Genomic DNA, 20,282 nt, shown 5'->3' on the forward strand with positions numbered 1-20,282 from the left:
CCAAACTAAATAATTCAAAATTTTCAGGCGCAAGGGCTCATGGTTATTCCTCGCAGGAGTTTGTACTGATAATTTTAAGTTAATTGCACTTAAATTTTAAGTTTATGGGTTTTGTAAGTTTTTTAATTAAATTAACTAAAATTGTTTAGATGCAAAATATTAAGTAATGTTTTGTCATGATTACTTGACTTTTAAAGTAGAAAGAAGATTAGGTCTTTGGAGATGTCTTTTTATAAAAGTATTTATAGGTGTTTGATTACCTCAGGTCTCTTGGCTATAAAGTTATGTGGGTTTGTTACACTAACTCACCAGTTGACGAGTTAAAAACTATAATACTCGGTTGAAAATTATGCATCATTTTTAGAGTGTATATAAATTAGACGGTTTACTTTTAAGTAACCTTTAAGTTAGTCATCGTAAAAGCCCAACTCTAGAACTGCACGGTCAAAAATAAACAGTTTAAAATAACAATTTCAGTGTAAATTACACAAAATGTAAAACATGTAACAAGGTAATATGATTACTTTAAAAATGCCCCATAAGTTTTCATTACTTTTTAACCGTTATTATTAATGTAATTCCAACAGGAATTCATCTTTCAGATGGAGAGGTTTGGTCTTGTGTGGTTCGAAGGCCTAATCTCAAACTAATTGGTGGAAAACTATACAAACACTCTGTGCTTGTTGAACTCTCTTGAGCTTTAGTTTAGCTGTGCTCAAGTTTGTTGCTTTGTTTGTTTCTCATGGCGCTCTGTGTGACAGTGGAGAGAGAAGATCGAGATACGCTGGCTGTCTCCACAATGTCAATGTCTTTACAGGTAAGACAAGCAACTAACTTCTGTCTGGATGCACTGTGGGCAAAGATGAACTCATGAGACATCCCAGCCAAGACTGCACCTGATATTGGCCCAATCCAGTAGACCTAAAACATAAATCAGTATTAAAGATTTAAAGGTCACGTTCTTTCTGATCCCATTTTTTAAACCCTAGTTAATGTTGCTATAATAATACCTGTGAAATGATAAAGCTCAAAGTTCACTGACAGGCGATATATTTTCTTTATTAAAATTCGCCTTTAAAGCCTAGCGAACGACTGGTTTGGACTACAGTCCTCTACTTCCTGCTTTAAATACGTCAGTAGAACGGTTTTCTGACTAAACTCCGCCATAGGAATACGTCAGTCACCAGCTAAGCTAACGGCAAGCTAAGCTGCTATCGAATCACAACACACTAAACAAGCTACACAATCAAAACTCGTTACGTTTTCTGAAGGAGGGACTTCATAGAACAAGGAAGACATCAGCCTGTTTTGAGGACAGTGAAAACAGCGCTATACAGATAAGTAAATTGTGCGAAAAATACCGCGTTTTTTACACGTAAAAACATGAACACATGCTATATTGCGCACTGTAAACACCATATCCAAAGTATCCAAAGTGACTTACAACTTAAAAAAAGTTTAGTTAAACTAAAGTGAACTTTTAAGTAAAAAAAATAAAAATTTTACCAATTGAAGTATTATTTAGTTGATTCAACTTTACACTTTTTACAGTGTACTGTAGTCAGCAGAACTAGTAAAAAGTGCTAACTTACCCAGTGGTGCTCCCAGTAACCAAGTATTATAGCTGGACCAAGGGATCGTGCCGGGTTCAAGCTAGCACCAGAAAATCTGCCCTAAACACACACACAGAGATCAAATCAATCAATCAATTGTATATTAATTTACAGTTAAACATGCAAAGGGTGGACGCATTTTTTTTTAATTGCATTTTCTCCAAATGCATATATTATTAGTTGTATATAATAATGTTGTTCACTAAACATGCATGGATAAACAACACTTGCACAAATGAAAGTTATTTTGACTTAAAGAAGTTTAACAAGTTAAAGGGGCAGTTTTCCGGACAGGTCTTATCCTAGTCCCGGACTAAACTGCATGTTTGAGCTGACCTTAATTCAAAAACCTCTTACACTGACATATCTTAACATGAAAATGTCCCACTAAGGCCTAGTCCTGGATTTATCTAAACCCTGTCCGGGAAACTGACCCATTGTCATAGTCTGGCTGCCCTATAAAACAGACATAATAAAAATACTCATACACACATATTTGTGCAAACTTACAGCAATGAAGATTGCAGTGCTTACAGCGAACCCAATGCCCAAGTTTCCCGGTTCAGTGCTTTCCCTCCTGCGTTGATCTTCTACGGAGAATACAGTAAAACCCAACAGAAATGTGGCGAGCATCTCCATGCCAAGCGCTTGACCTGCATTCATGTCCACTGGAACCTAAAGAGTCATTCAAATTAAATCAGGACCGATGTCATGATTATGCAATGGGAAACGTGAGTGTTAAAACATCATAAATAATCTAATAATAATCTAAAAACATTCATTTTTCAAATCAAAATAATCAAATAACAGCACTGTTGACTAAGCAGAAGTAATATGTAATAACATTTATGCTAAAAGTATAGTTTTAAAAAACACACGTCATTTATTTACTGTATGAATTACCCACAAACCTGCTTTCATACATATAAACATATGTAACTCTGGACCATAAAAACACGTCATAGGTTGCACGGGTATATTTGTAGCCATAGCCAAGAGTACATTGTATGAGTCAAAATTATGCAAAAAAATCATCAAGTAACAATCATGTTTCATAAAGATATTTTGTATATTTCCTTCCGTAAATATATCAAAACTTGATTTATCTTTAGTAATTTGTGTTGCTAATGACTTCATTTTGACAACTTTAAATGCGATTTCCTCAATATTTAGATTTTTTGCACCCTCAAATTCCAGATTTTCAGTTGCATCTTGGCTAAATATTGTCCTATCCTAACAAACCATACATCAATAAAAAGCTTATTTATACATTTACCCTTATGACTGGTTTTGTGATCCAGGGTTACATATAGCATTCACAACAATGTCATAAAGAACTATTTTTGGTTCACCAAAGAATTTGGTCAAAGGTTCTTATTTAAAAATAAAGGGAAATTTCTTGCTTTACTTTTTTCAGAAAAGTAATTGAATTACAGTAGTTAGTTTATTAGTAATTTATTAAACCTAACACTGCTTATATAATTAAAACACATAAGAAGTTACACTATGTGTTCTTGATTATAGTATTGTTCAGCTGGATTAATGACTTCACGGTAGCACTTTATTTTACAGTACGTGTACTTACCTTATATATGGTAAATAAGTTGTACTTACCAACAAATGTGTGGTACTTACTTTTAGGTATCTACGTGGTAATTAATTGGTATCATTACTGTACTTACCAGTGGTACATACTTGGTAATTATTATGTAACTCTAGATAAGTACTGGGTAATATCAGATACATACTTATAGTGTAGGTATACTGTAACTAACAAGAAACATTACTGTACTTACAAATAAATGTACAATAGTAGTATTTAGTATTTACAGGCAAGTTAGGGTAAATGACAGGTATTTAGTGTACATATATGATAACTAATATCAAACACTACTGCACTTGTCACACGGTGACGATCTTTTCAGGGGCGGAACCGAAGTTAGGAAAGTTTGGTAGCGCCGCGAGAGGAAAAATCAGCGAATTGAATGCAGGTGTGTCTAGTTAACAGGAGCGGCTGATGATTGGAGGATACGCTGAGCAGGGCAGTATTTAGGAACAGCTAAAATCACAGTTTGTGTTCAGTTGGTGTGTAGTGTTGAGGTGCTGTTGTTGTACTCGTCCGGTGCATTTGTCGTGGGCTGTTTATCTCTCTCAGGCTGAAGCTGGCGTGGCTATGTGGACATCGTGAACCTTAAGAGTTGAAGAACGAATGGAGAGTGCTGGAAACTGAAACACAACAACGAAGAGAAAACGGAGTTAGTGTGAGTGTATACATGCATGGAAGTTATTGTGATGAAGGAAATTGTTGCGTGACCCTGTTGGGGGAAGAGACGCCCGTTTGTGCGGCTGGAGCCGATTGCCTGTGTGAACCAAAACGGAGGATATTAGAACAGAGTTTACAGCATTCGTGAGTATAAACATTGAGTTTGAGGACACACTTCATACTAACCTGTCTTTATAGCAAAGATCTCCAGGGAAACGGAGAACGGCCCTACCCCTAAGCAAGCGTGGTGGGTGAGCCGAAGGAACGTTCAGCTGGGGCGACTCATAGCGACCCATCCACAGACTGGGCCGTGTTAATCATCGCCGAGCAAACCCCAGCGGAGTGGAGGAAGGCGGGTGTCCTAAGTGTACACTTGAGTGCGGTGGGTGAGTCTTTGTGCTGTGGAAATTTCACTTTGACGTAGTGCTGTGTATTGCTGTGTATTGCTGTGTATCTTGTCAGAAAAAACCCCGCCTTCATACACCTCGTCGAGGGAGAGTAAAGAGGCTGCCGATCCCAGGGTTACCATTCAGATATGCTGTGAGCACGCTCCGGGCGTATGGTAACAGTGTGGTGTCCAGAACGGCTCTTTCCTTGACGTCCGGGTGGATTAAGGAGTGGCGGTGAAGATCTGGAGTACTAACGGTTGTGTGAGTACGACCAAGAGTTACTGTTGTCGATACCTTCATCTGTATAATACTTACCGTTGCAGAGAGAGAGGTGTAGCAAATCCCGTCTGTCCCAAGGTCTCTCCAAAGGGGCGCCCCTGTCCGGTGTTCAATCGCCTAGCAAGTGGCGAGGAGAGGGCAGCGCTCGGCCCGGTGAGACAGTACGACGTTTTCCCCTCTGTAACCACCGAAATCGTCGAGAGGGTCCGCCCCCGACGCCACATTGGAACCGTCTAACCCCATCTGGCATATCGAGGAGATCAGTTGTCGTAAGTCCGCCACCCTTTCAACCGAAATAAAAATATCCAGAAATCTGATTGTTAGGAACCAAGAACGTGCTGTGCAGAAATAGAACGAGCGGAGTGTCACGAGAAGGACTTCGTCTGTCCCGTACTTACTGTACGTTGTCCCCAGTGGAGAGGTGAGAATAAGCCGGTCTCGAATAATTGTGTCTTTGTGTCCCAGCCGCCGCCTGTGGAGAGAGAGAGAGAGAGAGAGAGAGTGAACGACACGAGGAGAAACTGTGTTCATCAACGTACTTACTGTACGTTGTATCTAGCGGAGAGGTGAGTGTAAACCAGTCCCGAATAACTGTGTCTTTGTGTCCCAGCCGCCGCCTGTAGAGAGAGAGAGAGAGAGTGAACGACACGAGGAGAAACTGTGTTCATCCCGTACTTACTGTACGTTGTATCCAGCGGAGAGGTGAGAGAAAACCAGTCCCGAATAACTGTGTCTTTGTGTCCCAGCCGCCGCCTGTAGAGAGAGAGAGAGAGAGAGTGAAAGACACGAGGAGAAACTGTGTTCATCCCGTACTTACTGTACGTTGTATCCAGCGGAGAGGTGAGAGTAAACCAGTCCCGAATAACTGTGTCTTTGTGTCCCAGCCGCCGCCTGTAGAGAGAGAGAGAGAGAGAGAGAGAGAGAACGACACGGGGAGAAACTGTGTTCATGCCGTACTTACTGTACGTGGTCCCCAGTGAAGAGGTGAGAGCAAACCAGTCCCGAATAACTGTGTCTTTGTGTCCCAGCCGCTGCCTGTAGAGAGAGAGAGAGAGAGAGTGAACGACACGGGGAGAAACTGTGTTCATGCCGTACTTACTGTACGTGGTCCCCAGTGAAGAGGTGAGAGCAACCAGTCCTGAATAACTGTGTCTTTGTGTCCCAGCCTGTAGTCTGCGGAGAGAGGAAGAGAGAATCGCAACCTGTGGAGAGAAGAAAAGAGAAGGAAAAGGAAAGAACCCTATACTTACCCGACCTCGTTCCAAGCGAAGAGTCACTAGCTGGGGAAGGAAGGAAGCGGAGGAAGCAGCGAGTGGAAGCCTTACCTGTACTGCACCCACCACACGTTGCGTCCAGCTGAGCGGAGGTGAGAGGAAGTCCCTCGCAGTTGAGAATAACCGATTCCCTGTGTTTCTGCAGCAGCCTGTAGGAAAGGAGAGAAAAGATACACACGTGAGACAAAGGAACGTTGTTGCAACCATCCCCCAGAGCACGTACGGAGGAAATCCAGCAAGGAAGGAAAGGTACGCAATAAGGACGCATCAGGCCTAAACACTCATCTTGTTTTATTCTGCCTCCAGGAGGAAGAGGAGGGCGCCACAGGTAGTCAAGACTAGGCAGGAGCCCGAGTCTCACACCCCCTGTCTGCAGTGCTCTGGACCCCTGTTGTCCCCCCCCTTCCTTCTTGTTACTCTTCCTGGCCGCGGCCTACCTAGAGGGCAGAGCCAAGAGTATTAGTTTTAATTGCCCCCTTTCCCAAGTTCATTTTAAATATTTAAATAATAAAGTTATTGTTTTATACTTACGTGCACTCGTGTTGTCTGGTCATTGGGTTGGCTTTGGGGACCTCCTCGAGGTGGAAGTTAAAAGGGGCGTGGCTTTAGCCTATCAGTAGCCAGCCCCGACGTGTGACATACTTACAAATTGTATATACATGATAAGTGTGTGGTACCTGTAGGCCAGTATAAGTTAATGACCGGCATATATGGTGTATGTATACTGTAACTAACGAGAAACACCAGTGTACCCACAAATTGTATATACACGATAAGTGTGTGGTACCTGCAGGCAAGTGTAAGTTATACTTATACCATTGTATATGATAACTAAGAACAAACATTACTGATGCGCCATTTTGGTACTCAGTATCTTTGTCCTTTCAAATCAAATAACCGTATACATTAACTACTGGGTACATTCACTAGTTTGCATGGTAACTGCATGGAAACAGGACTGTTGCTTTTTACACAGTTATTATATAGGACCTACCACCTAGGATATAGCATCATATACATGTCACTGTGAGACAAACCCAACCATTGACTATCATATGCATTAAATACTGGGTACATTCACTAGTTTGTGCATGGTAACTGCATGGAAACAGGACTGTAAAATAAAGTGTTGCTTTTTACACAGTTATTATATAGGACCTACCACCTATATAGCATCATGTCAGTGTGAGGCAAACCCAACCATTGACTATCATATGCATTAACTACTGGGTACATTCACTAGTACACACTTATTGTGTATATAATTTGTAAGTACAGCAGTGTTTGATATTAGTTATCGTATATGTACACTATAAATACCTTTCATTTACCCTAACTTGCATGTAAATACTAAATGCTTATATTGTACATTCATTTGTAAGTACAGTAATGTTTCTCGTTAGCTACAGTATACCTACACTATAAGTATGTATCTGTTATTACCCAGTACTTATCTAGAGATACATAATAACTACCAAGTATGTAAGACTAGTAAGTACAGTAATGGTACCAATTAATTACCATGTAGATATCTAAAAGTAAGTACCACACATTTGTCAGTAAGTACAACTTATTTACCATATATGTACAAGATAAGTACACGTACTGTAAAATAAAGTGCTACCGACTTCACTTTGAAGGTCCTCTTCCTGTCGTTCCAATTCAGTGTCCTGCACTGTAAAAAGTTATTTGCTGCCTTCAATTTAGAAGTAATTTCAACTTACTATTATTTATCTTGACTAGAGATGAGTTGTTATAACTTATAGTCAGGAATATTAAATATAGTCAGGAAAAGTCAACTTCATTTTACAAGTTGTAGCAACTCATCTCTTGTCAAGATAATAGTAATAGTAAGTTGAAATGACTTGTAAATCTGAGTTAATTCAACAAATAAATTTAAGGCAGCAAGATGTTTTTACAGTGTGTGGGCCAACTGAATTTTAATCTAACTAAATTAAATGGAGTCAATTTTTAATATCTAAATACAGTGGCAAAAGTATGTGAACCCCTAGGAATAAACTGTTTTTCTACAGTGATTTGCTATAAAATATGATCTGATCCTCATGTAGGTCACAACAATAGACGAACACAATGTGTATAAGCTGACAACACACAAATAATTGTAGTTTCTTGTGTCTTATTTAAAAAAAAACATCCATTAAACATTCACAGTGCTGGAGGAAAATGTAAGTGAACCCTTTGATTTAAAAGCTTGCTGAACCTTTTTTGGAAGCAATTATTTCAAGCAAGCACTTTCAGTAATTCTGAATCAGACCTGCGCATCGTTCAGAAGCAATTTTTGCTCATTCCTCTTTACGAAACTTCTTCAACTCAGATATATTTGTAGGTTGTCTGGTGTGAACCGCTCTCTTGAGGTCTTTTCTGTGAGGTTAAAGGGATACTTCACCGATTTAGCATTCAGCTTTGTATCTGTAGAAACCCGGCAGTATTACTGAATGACCATGTTTCCCTCCCTCATTTCCCCCTGAGAGGAGAGATATCTGCATTTTGGTTCTGCAAAAAAGTCCTCCGATGATGTAATATGACGATTTTTGCATCATCGGAGGACTTTTTTGCAGAACCAAAATGCAGATATCTCTCCTCTCAGGGGGAAATGATGGAGGGAAACATGGTCATTCAGTAATACTGCCGGGTTTCTACAGATACAAAGCTGAATGCTAAATCGGTAAAGTATCCCTTTAAGGTCTGGGCTTTGACTACGCCACTCCAAATGACACATTTTGTTTTTCTTAAGCCAGTCTGGGGCGATTTACTTGGATGCTTAAGGTCATTTTCCTGCTGGATCAACCAACTTCTACTGAGCTTCAGCTGAGCCACTCTGACATTATCCTGTAGGATATTTTGTTAAACTTGGGAATTCGTTTTCCCCTTGATGATGGCAAGTGGTCCAGGCCCTGAGGGAGCAAAGTGTCACCAGGTGACTATGTAGGGCAGGAACAAGAAGTGGTGGAGAAGGGTTCCGCTTGGGTATGGTTTCCACCCGGACCCGATTTTAAAGCACCATTGTACGTCCTGGTCTCCCTGACAACAATAATCATGAGAAATGAGCAACAGGTGTGGCGAATCAGTGGAGCAACCCGCGATTGGAGGAGGGAGTGAAGACAAGCACATAAAAAGGTCCAAGAAGCACAAAGGGAGGAGAGTTGTGTTCGGGCGGGAGTCCCTTTATGCCTTGGGCAAATGTAACCACATGCCCCGTCCCTGGAGGAGCCGAAAGGGCGCCGTTGATCCGCGAATCACCTATGGTGTAAGGAAAGAGTGCGGCTGCCAGAAGAGGCGAAAAGGACGGGGCTGTGGAAATTAAAGGGACACTACACCGGGTGCTTGTGGTGTACTTTGTATACGCTGTGTTGCTGCTTTGCAGACGGACCACGCTGGCTGGATCGTTCTCCTGAGGAAGAGAGAAAGGGGCAGTCAGCTGACGAAGGAATATTGAGGAGTTTCATTTGAGAAAGAGCGGACACAGAGCCATCAAGAGTGCAGACAATAGCAATTGTTGACAACTAAGTGTGAGTAACAGCTGTGGTACTTATCTGTGCAATACTTGTACGAAGAGTTGTTTGGTGTGTTCCTTTGTGTTTTTGAGGTCCCTGGCCCCACTGGAGAGGGAAGCGTGGGCGAGCCGTGGTTTGACCGGAAGCACGGACGAAGCACTTGGTAGGAAGCATCGTTCGCCAGTAAAACAGTGGCCCTGTGGGAAAAAGGAAGCGCAGGTGAGCCAGAGGAGTGATAATCAACACGCCGGGCCTGTGAATAACACACATCTCACTCTCATCGGTGGTCCAGCGATCGCCCAACTATCCTCTCGAGGTCGTCGTAGCCAGGTGGCAAGGGCGATCTAAAAACCACGTGAAGTTGTATAAGAGTGCTGTGGGTGAGTTTCACTGATTGATGGTGTTTACGCTTTACTTGCTGTGTGTATGCTGAGCTTGTAGCGTTCAAACTGCCTAGCCTCCGACGAGTCACGAGACGACGACATCCGTTGTGGCCTGGGTCCTAAGGAGAGCGAGAAAATTGAGCCCTGTGCCCGGGGTGTGTCAACGAGAGCTTCGTTTGTCCATAGAGCAGACAGTGGTGAAACACAGTGAGTATTACCAAGAGTGTACCGTGCGGACTGTGGGTTGTAGCGGTGTGTGTACTGACCTCTCCGACAGAAGCTCGTGGTGAGCGGAGCCCCGACGAAAGTTCGCCCCAACTCGTGACCCCGGTCGTGAAAGAGGGAGGGAGAGTTTGGGAAGCGTTCGGCTCCGTGTCATCGGACCCACTAGCCCCTACGACGCCCGGACAGCATGAGTGGATGGGCGAAGGAATACGGTGCACCAACACTGTAGCGAAAATCCACTGGTTGCAAGCAAAGCTCTGTGTGCATGAAGATCCCCAGTGCTGTGAGTAACGTAACCTGTGAAGTAAACCTGTTCTGTGCTTATAGCAATTACCTACCTGTACAAGTGAAGCTCTGTGTGAGTGAAGATCCCCAGTGCAGCGAGTAACGTAACCTGTGAAGTAAACCTGTTCTGTGCTTATAGCAATTACCTACCTGTACAAGTGAAGCTCTGTGTGAGCGAAGATCCCCAGTGCTGTGAGGAACATAACCTGTGAAGTAAACTGTTCTGTGCTTATACCCAGCCAACATTGCTTTGTGGGGCCAATGTAGGCCCCATATGGGCTTGCAATATGGGCCCCAAGTTGGTTTGTCCGCGGGTTCCATGCTGGCCCCATCTGACTTAGCCCACATTAACCTTCTGTAGAAACTAAAGTCAATGTGGACTAAACCAAAGCCAAGTATGGGTGTGGTTGGGTTGAAGAAGTAATGAAGTTAATTAGATAATAAAGAGATGAATGAAGTGATGATTGACCATTAATGATAAACACCTGCTGTTAATAAACAGAATCACTAAAGAAAGATGAACAAGAAGAGAAAAAAGAGAAAAGACCAGCAGAACCACAACAACTACAAACATTATATAAAAATTATTGGTGGAGCCAATGTAGACAGCAAAATCCCCAGAGTTAAATTAATGCTGCTCAGTGTTTATTAAGGTCCACACAAATGAAATAGTGTGGAGTTAATCTGTGACTATATCTTTTCTTTCACCATCTCTGTTTGATTTTTCTGTTTTTGATCTCTTTGATTTATTTAAAGTCACCATCATGGTGATCATTGTTTGTTTTAGTTGGACTCTTGACTCTTGGGTTTCAGCTTGTTTGTTTTTTTCTGGCTGCTATAACTTTGTGTTTTATATTTGTTATGGCAAAGAAGAGACCAAGTTGCAATTCTGTTATGGTGGTTGAAATATAATGTTGAACATTACCATCTAGAAAATGTTTTTTTTATTAATTTAGTGTTTGCTCATTTAGCAGATCTATCGTTTTCTCTCAGTAATGTGATACTATAGTATGATATCTGGCACTATCAAAGCGGTTTGTCTTTCTGAAGATTTTGAAACAATGTGTACTTAAAAATTAACCATGCTGTAATTTTTTACACACAAATATCAAGTCTCAGAGTATGAATCTCAACAATGGTGACAAAGAAAAATGCCAAAGTGTTCATGATTTTTTCATGCCGCAGTGCATTCTGGGAGTTCTGGATAAGATTTGTAATTTGTTGATACCCAGAATACATTGCAGCATAAAGCTTTTCATTTTATGGTCACCATTATTGAGATCCATACTCTGATTCTTTATGTTTGGGTGTCTAAATTAAACAACAGTTAATTTTGAACTGTACAGTGTTTCAACTTTCTTTAAAATGACAAACTGATATGAGAGTGCCAGATGTCATACTTCAGAATCACATTATTGACATAAAAATATATTTGGTAAACAAACACTCAGTTTTTTACATGACAGTATTAGACACTATATCCTAACCACCACCATAGAATCACACTTGACACTTTCATCTCTTTCGTTGCCATGACAAACATGTTTTAAACACAAAATTTATAGTAACCAGAAAATAATAAATAAGTTAAAAAACAGAGTCAAGAGCCCCACTAAAACAAACACTGATCACAATAAGGGTGACTTTAAATGAAACAGCCAACGTCTAAACCTAAGTTAATAAATAACTCTACAAGTAAGATGTAAAATGCTTCAATGTTACTTTTTTAACACTCTGTAGTGTGGATCTATATAAACACTGAGCAGCATTCATTTAACACTTGGGATTTTGCTGTCTACATTGGCTCCACCAAGAAATGTTTATTTATTTTATTTTTTTGTGGTTGTTGTGGTTCTGCTGGTCTTTTCTCTTTATTATCTTCTCTTTCATCTTTCTTTAGTGATTCTGTTTATTAACAGCAGGTGTTTATCATTAATGATCATTCATCACTTCATTCATCTCTTCATTATCTAATTAACTTCATCACTTCTTCAACCCAACCACACCCATACTTGACTTTGGTTTAGTCCACATTGGCTTCAGTTTCTACAGAAGGTTTATGTGGGCTAAGTCAGATGGGGCCAGCATGGAACCCGCGGACAAACCAACTTGGTGCCCATATTGCAAGCCAATATGGGGCCTACATTGGCCCCACCAAGCAATGTTGGCTGGGTAGCAATTACCTACCTGTTCAAGTGAAGCTCTGGGTGAACGAAGATCCCCAGTGCTGTGAGTGACATAACCTGTGAAGTGAAACTGTCTGTGCTTATAGCAATTACCTACCTGTGCAAGTGAAGGCTCCGTGTGAAGCGAAGGTCCCCAGTCCCTGTCCCAAGTGGCCCTGGAGGCGAGAAGCAGACCCCTTTAGTTTTAAATTGCCCATTCCCCTTTCCCCTTTTCCCCTTTCCTTTTTAAATATTTAATAAAGTTTATTTTAACTGTAGTTTACTCGTCTGTCTGGTCATTGGGGTGGTCTTGGGAACCTCCTCGAGGTGGAAGAATTGAGAGGGGCGTGACCTTTAGCATATTCGGGTCCGCCCCCGGCCGTGACAAAAGCATGCCCAAATCATGATGTTCCCTCCACCATACTTCACGGTTGGGTTGATAAGTTTGTTTCCCGAACAATTCAACTTTTGTTTCATCAGTCCACAAAATATTTTCCCAGTAGCACTAGGGTTTGCCTAGGTGCTCTTTTGCAAACTTCAGGCTTACAGTAATGTTTTTCGAGTGAGCAGGGGCTTCCTCTGTGGTGTTTTGCCATAGACACCATGCCTGTCCAAAGACTTGCGTATGGTAGGCTCATGAACAGAAGTGTGTGTCAGTGGGTTCTTCTTTACTTCATTGAGTATTCTGTGTTGTGCCTCAGGAGTCATCTTGGCTGTGCGCCCACTTCTAGGAAGGGTAGCTACAGTATTAAACTTTCTCCATTTATAGACAATTGGAGACGGTCTTATTGTCGACTGATGGATGTCTAAACATTTTGAGATTGTTTTGTATCCCTTTTCAGCATTATGGAGTGCAACAACTCTTGATCATATATCTTAAGAGAGCTCATTCTTGCGAACATGGTTCATAAGAGAATATTCTTCTTAAGGCACCTTTAAACTAATTTTATTAATTGGACTCCAGTTTGCCAGCTTCTGACACAAATTTGCTTTCATTAAAGTAATTAGTTCATGTGTTTACTTACATTTTTCTCCAGCACTGTGAATGTTTAATGAGTGTTTTCAAAAAAGACACAAGAAACTAGAATTATTTGTGTGTTTTCAGCTTATGCACATTGTGCTTGTCTATTGTTGTGACCTACATGAAGATCAGATCACAATTTATGGCAAATCACTGTAGAAAAACAGTTTATTCCTAGCAGTTCACATAATTTTTCTTGCCACTGTATATTGGCCAACATTAAGATTGTAATAATACACTTCGACCTTGTGATGTTTATTAAGAGTATCGAGAATCAGACCTTGTTAATGAAGTTTTGCGCAATGGATTTCAGAGGCAGGCAGACGTAAAGCAAACCAGTTGCCAGGATTCCACCCAGACACTGAGCAACCAGATAAACCAGAGCCCTGAAGACATCCACCTTCCTTGTTGCCATAAGGGCCACGGTCATTGCAGGATTCACCTAAAAACAACAAAACAGCATGACCTAAACTGACAACATAGTTTCATATAAAGTCAGTGTTGGGTAATATTTAATATGTGTTGTGAGTTAAAGGATTAGTCCATTTTCTTAAAAAAAAATCTAGATAATTTACTCACCCCCATGTCATCCAAAATGTTGATGTCTTTCTTTGTTTAGTCGAGAAGAAATACATTTTTTGAGAAAAACATTCCAGGATTTTTCTCATTAAAATGGACTTTAATGGACCCCAATACTTAACAGTTTTAATGCAGTTTAAAATTGCAGTTTCAAAGGACTCCAACCGATCCCAAACGAGGCATAAGGGTCTTATCTAGCGAAATGACCGCCACTTTTGGCAAGAAAAACAAAAAATATGCACTTTTAAACCACAACTTCTCGTCTATCTCCGGTCATGTGACTCGCCAGCGCGACCTCACGCAATTTGTCATCATGTGAAGAGGTCACGAATGACGTATGCAAAACTATGTCCCAGTGTTTACAAGTGTGGAGAAAGAGGACCGTTCCGACGTTGTTGATGTCGAATGATACTTATTAATGTCTTTGTGTCAGTTTATTGTTTAAAATGGTCACAAATGTGTTTCATATATGTAACACATGACATTTCATCGTCATTAGGCAATTACGTGAGGTCGCGCTGGCTCGTCACACAGCTAGAGGAAGACGAGAAGTGGTTTAAAATTACAATCCAAAAATGACAATCGTTTCGCTAGATAAGATCTTTATGCCTCGTGTGTGATCTTTTAGAGTCCTTTGAAACTGCAAATTTAACTGCATTAAAACTGTTAAGTATTGGGGTCCATTAAAGTCCATTAAAATGAGAAATATCCTGGAATGTTTTCCTCAAAAAACATAATTTCTTCACGACTGAACAAAGAAAGACATTAACATTTTGGATGACATGGTGGTGAGTAAATTATCTGGATGGATTTTTTTAAAGTAATTGGACTAATCCTTTAACCCTTGTGTGGTGTTCGGGTCTGTGGGACCCGTTTTTAATGTTTACTAAAAGAAAAATTATGCAATTAATTGTTGTTTCAACCTCAGATTCATTGGCCTTGGCTCATTTTCTATAAAGAACATAAAAATAAACAACTTTATAATGACTGTACACTGTACACCCCCCCTACACATTTATATTACATATGTGGTGTTCGGGTCCACTGGACCCGGAGGTAATAAGAGAGTGAAAATTGAATGTGCTATGTAACTTCACTTTGTTTTTCTCTTATCTTGGACTCCTGTGAGTGCATGAGTGTGTTTGTATATATGTCTGTACATATGTGATGGATGCATGTCAGAATTGTGTCCTTCTGCACTTGCTGTAACAGCGCAAAGATACAACATGTTTGTCTGCCCCCACTGTCCCAAAAACTTTACCTTTTGTCTAACAGGAACCATTCTACATTTTACCATTATATCTCTTACAAAAAATAACCATGGTTGTATTATAGTAAAAGTGTAGTAATCATGGTAAACTGGTGTATTGATTACTACTTGTAAATCCATGAGTTACCACAAAACCTATGGTGTGTGTGTGTGTGTGTGTGTGTGTGTGAGTGTGTGTATGTGTGAGTGTATGTGTGTGTGTGTGTGTTAGTGTGTGTATGAGTGTGTGTGAGAGAGTGAGAAATAGGGAAAGTAAAATTTCATATCCAAGCATTTTCATCATTTTAGGTTGTAGCCAAAAGCAACGCATTGTACTGCAGTGTGTGTGGACATAAGATGGACAGGAAGACACAGTATACGTCTATAAAATGCAAGAAATGCATATGCAACACAGCTACACAGTAAAAATCTGCTTCTTATGTGTTGTGTAGGCTGACATGAACAGGTTATGTGTTCAGTGTGTTATGATACCGCATCTTTTCAGATGGGGCTTGTGCTGTGTAGATGGACACAAATGTGTACAATTTCAAACTAAACTATTAGAATAATTAAACATCAAAGTGATGAAAAACTTATTTGAGATGAAAAAGTGATGAAAATACTTTTTTTAGATAAACATCTGGGGGAGAATAGAATTTTCTTCTCTTATTTCATATTATCACAAAAACGAATAGCACTTTAATCTATAAATAGTCCTCTACCAGTGGTAAATGACAAATATTAACCATAAATTCTGTCTATATTACTTGCAATGAGGCTAAAGTAATCATCTGTAAACAGTTATACATAAATTTGTATGACTGCATTGGTTTAAGATACAAATAATATAGTGGGTCCACTAGACCCACAAACATTTTCTAAGTAACAGAAATATGAACACCACACAAGGGTTAAGAGCTCAGGGCCCTCCTTTATTCATATTTGATTACATCTCAATGCGAACTCAGGAATTATACGTTTAAAAGTGCATATTAGTTTGTGTTTACCATGGGAATCGAATGCTCTGCCAGTTAACAAAAGTAAAAAAAATCCCAGTTTTTTTACCTGCGCCCCACTGATTTCACCAAAGCAATATCCCAGAACAACAGTGGCCATACCAGCAGCCAGTGCTGGATAGATGGGCCCTGGGGAGACCCCGTCCGACCCCGGGACTAAAGAACCCAACACAGCAGATACAAAGACCAGAGAACCCAAAACCTCTGCCAGAATCCCCTGCCAAAACTGACGACTCCTCAGTTCCTGCATTAACCAAAGAGTTAAACAGGAAATAGAAATGAGAAAATAGACTTTATCATTTTAGATCAATTTATAACAATTAATACAATTCTTAAATTAGCATAAATCATCTTATATAAAAACTTCTGCTGTGATATAAAAACAACAAAACATACATTCATAAAGTCTTTTCAATGATTTCATCCATTCATAAAAATTTTAAGAGAGAATTTTAAGAACTTCTCTAAAACTCAATACTAAACTCAATACAAAACATTGTCAGAGACAAAATACTGTCGTACTACAAATACTGTATGTTTTGCATAAACAAATAAAAAATATTTGAAATCTGAATACAAAATCATAATAAGACAAACAAGTAGCAAAGATTTCTCAAAACTATGCATGTTAAAACTTTCTAGTTGTTATTACTTCACTTTGGTTGACTCTATAACTTGATGGTTTACATGATTTACTGATGATTTAACAAATGTCCACATCAAACTGCATGTCAGCCGTAATGAAATCAATATTAACAAAATCCTCTGTAATGTAAAGATAATCTTAATATTCATCCTTACCTCTTTTATTGCCATTCCAGGTGGTATGAACTTAATCCGTCGGTCAATCTGTATGTTTATCGTGATGTTTGTGTGTCAGTGTGTGTTTGTGTGTAATGAAATAGATGAGTGTCTTCTGTCAGAAAGAGGATAATTAATTCCAGTGGAGGAGACTGCAGGAGGCCGAACACAAAGGGATCAACCCCCCATCTCTATCACTGCTAAATGCTTATCAGAGATCACAGGCTGATAAACCTCCACAGCAGGACACCATGAGTTATACACGCAGCATGTATCATATAAACATCAAGTTCAATGGGACGTGAAGTTTTCAACAACAACCCATGGCATGATTTGTCAAACTATTGCTTGAAAAGAAAGTTGCAGGTGCAATTGCATCGGAAAATTGGAAAGAATAACAAATACAATACATTATTTTTACCTAATAGCTGTTGTATGTGTTTCCCTGATAATATCTTTTATCAAATCACCATTGGCTGAAAACACAGCGTGCGCATATATTATCAGCCGTTTCGCTCCTTTCATCATCCTACTTGTGAAGTACTGTGATCATTACCATGGTGACAGCTCATTTGGCCTGATTCAGTTGCCATGACATCTATTTTGATGCTGCTGTGCTAGACGCCTCTTTTAAGTGGCCTGTTTTAGATGAGCTAAACATACAATGGGGATTTTCTTTTGGCCTTTAAACCAAAAATCAAGTCTGGTACTTCAGCAAATCTTTAATTAAGCCTAGGGCTGGAAATTGGAGGGGAGGGCTTTAGTTCAAAATGCAGAGGATTTTCTCTATTATTCATGTCAATACACTTAAAGTTTGATTGTTCTACTTCTACAATCAAAAAAAAATTGGTTTGGTAAATATTGGAAAAAAACAAATGTTGGGTTATTAAAAAAAACCTGCACTGTAAAAAGTGAAAAGTTGTATGAACTTAAAATTTAAATTAAAAAACTTTTTATGTGCTACAAATTGAAGTTTTTTTTTTAATTGATACAACTTGTATGCTGGATTCTTTCAGCCCATGGTTGGGTAACAACCAGCATAGGTTTACTTAACCAACATCTCAATAAAAGTTGTGTTATAGTCGCTCAAATTTTGATTAATTTATTCGTGTCCATGTCAAGAAATTCTGCTTTTTTCGTGCCTTGAGCACGAATGTCTTTTATTAACGAATGTCTGTAAATTGTTTTCGTGTGCATGGCACGATTTTCTTTTTTCGTGTCATTTTATGTATTGTTTTCTCTTTTTCCCCCCTATTTTTAAATCATTGTCGTTTGGGGTTAGGATGTACTTTTATGTATTGGTTTTTACATATTTTTCTTCTCCTTTTAAAACTATTCTCGTCTGGAGGTGGGGTCAGAGTTTGGGTTAGGATGTCTAAAAATGTAACAGAAAGTGATTCTAACCCCAAACCCAAGTGAAAATGGTAAGAAAATAGGAAAAACTATGAGAAAACAATACATAAAATGAAACAAAAAAGAAAGTCGTGCAACAGACACGAAAAACCCTTTATAGAAATGTTGAAAAAGACATTCGTGCTCAAGGCATGAAAAAAGCTGGAATTTTTGTGCCATGGACATGAATAAAATAATCAAATTTTGCGTGACTATAACACAACATTTCCGTAAGATCAGTCTGACTTCACCTAAAGGCTATTTACCCTAGTAAGGGTTAAACCAACACAATATTTTAGTTTAAAAATAAACAATATGTCCCCCTACGGAGCCCCCAAGGTGACATTGGAGTAAAAAAAATCTAAAGTTTAGTTTCACGTGCACACGCGATAAGTTTCACATGCGCACGCGAAACTAAACTTTTTGCTCCATGTCCCCTAGGGGCTCCGTATACCCCAAATAGGATTTCCTCAGGAAATTTCTGCCATTTCCCCTACTGATTAAGTTTAATTTCTAATAGGATAGATATAGCTGAATGGATAGAAATGTATAGTGACAATATTTAGAAATCAAGTCAAAATTATTTTGGATTATTATGTAAAATATGACCAGGACACATTCTTGACAGGTTTCTTTAGAATTTCTGCTGTGATGGTTTGGCTTATGTGTTTGACAGAGTGGCTCAAACTATATCAAGGTCAAGTTTAACCCCATGAGTTCAGAGGAGCAGGGAGTGTGTGTGCTCGCCTACTGTAATCTACCCTGTGCTGGCAATTTGTAGAGATGTGATCCACCTTTTGTGGATCTAAACCTGGTGTGGGCCAGCAAGGGGAGGTGGACTTGACTGTGCAGAGACCCACTTGTTTTTTTACCACACACAGAATGCTGACACCAACAGTACATACACACACACAGAGCCATACAAAGTATATTATGCACTACATCAAACTGCCAGCTAAGAGTTACTGAGGTGGGTAAAATAGGGTTAGAGACTGAGAACCAGTGTTGGGGGTAACGCATTACAAGTAACGTGCATTACGTAATAATATTACTTTTCTGAAGTAACGAGTAAAGTAACGCTTTACAAATGTACACATTAATATTTGAGTTACTTTTTCTAAAAGTAATGCAAGTTACTTTTCAGTTTGACTTTGAAAGTTTTTATAAAGTAACACGCTGAATTTTAAAATTAGGTGAAAAACAATGCATCAATGTGTCTTATCTTCAATAGAAAAAATACACAAGCATGAATAAACCCAGAACAAGGGAAACGTGAACATTATTCATGCTGGTCTGCAGTACAGAGCAGGTGCAGCTGGAGCAGACAGTAGTGTCATGTGCTGCAGACACGATCAGATCACCCGCTGCTTGTGGGCATTTCCACTGACTATAATGATCACAATTTACATACTATCCATCCTATATAGCATTCAAAATTAGAATTAGTATGTACTAATAGTATGTACAGATGATCTATTTCCTGTGAAAATGTAAAGTGCAGATGTACACTATATTGCCAAAAGTTTTGGAACACCTGCCTCTATATGCAGATGAACCTGAATGCCATCCTATTCCTAATCCATAGGGTTTAATATGAAGTTGGCCCACCATCACCAGCTATAAAAGCTTAGACTCTTCTCGGAAGACTTTCTACAAGGTTTTGGAGTGTGTTTATGGGAATTTTTGACCATTCTTCTAAACAGACATTTGTAAGGTCAGACATTGATGTTGGACGAGAAGGCCTCGCTTCGCTGTAATTCTCCGCTCTAATTCATCCCAAAGATGTTCTATTGGGTTGAGGTGCAGGTCAGTCTAGTTCCTCCACACCAAACT

General features: G+C 39.5%; 1 protein-coding gene across 1 annotated transcript; it reads right to left on the bottom strand.

Moving 5' to 3' along the window:
- Positions 1-577: 577 nt before the first annotated feature.
- On the bottom strand, positions 578-17,791 carry LOC129431063 (aquaporin-4). The gene is made up of 6 exons (XM_055188771.2): positions 17,058-17,791; positions 16,306-16,500; positions 13,693-13,854; positions 2,124-2,288; positions 1,593-1,673; positions 578-921 (listed from the first exon to the last, which is right to left on the bottom strand). Exons 1-6 carry the CDS (start codon positions 17,070-17,072, stop codon positions 706-708), a joined length of 834 nt encoding a protein of 277 aa, XP_055044746.2. The 5' UTR covers positions 17,073-17,791; the 3' UTR covers positions 578-705.
- Positions 17,792-20,282: the final 2,491 nt, after the last annotated feature.

The sequence above is a fragment of the Misgurnus anguillicaudatus genome, chromosome 13 (genome assembly GCF_027580225.2).
Source record: "Misgurnus anguillicaudatus chromosome 13, ASM2758022v2, whole genome shotgun sequence".
In the NCBI taxonomy this organism is placed as follows: Eukaryota; Metazoa; Chordata; class Actinopteri; order Cypriniformes; family Cobitidae; genus Misgurnus; species Misgurnus anguillicaudatus.

What these genes read in the sequence shown, in the direction of transcription:
- LOC129431063 (XM_055188771.2), bottom strand. An exon ending in GTGAAATCAGTGGGGCGCAG is followed by an intron (nt 13,855 to 16,305) that starts GTAAAAAAACTG and finishes TGTTGTTTTTAG; the next exon opens with GTGAATCCTGCAATGACCGT. An exon ending in GTTACTGGGAGCACCACTGG is followed by an intron (nt 922 to 1,592) that starts GTAAGTTAGCAC and finishes TTTATGTTTTAG; the next exon opens with GTCTACTGGATTGGGCCAAT.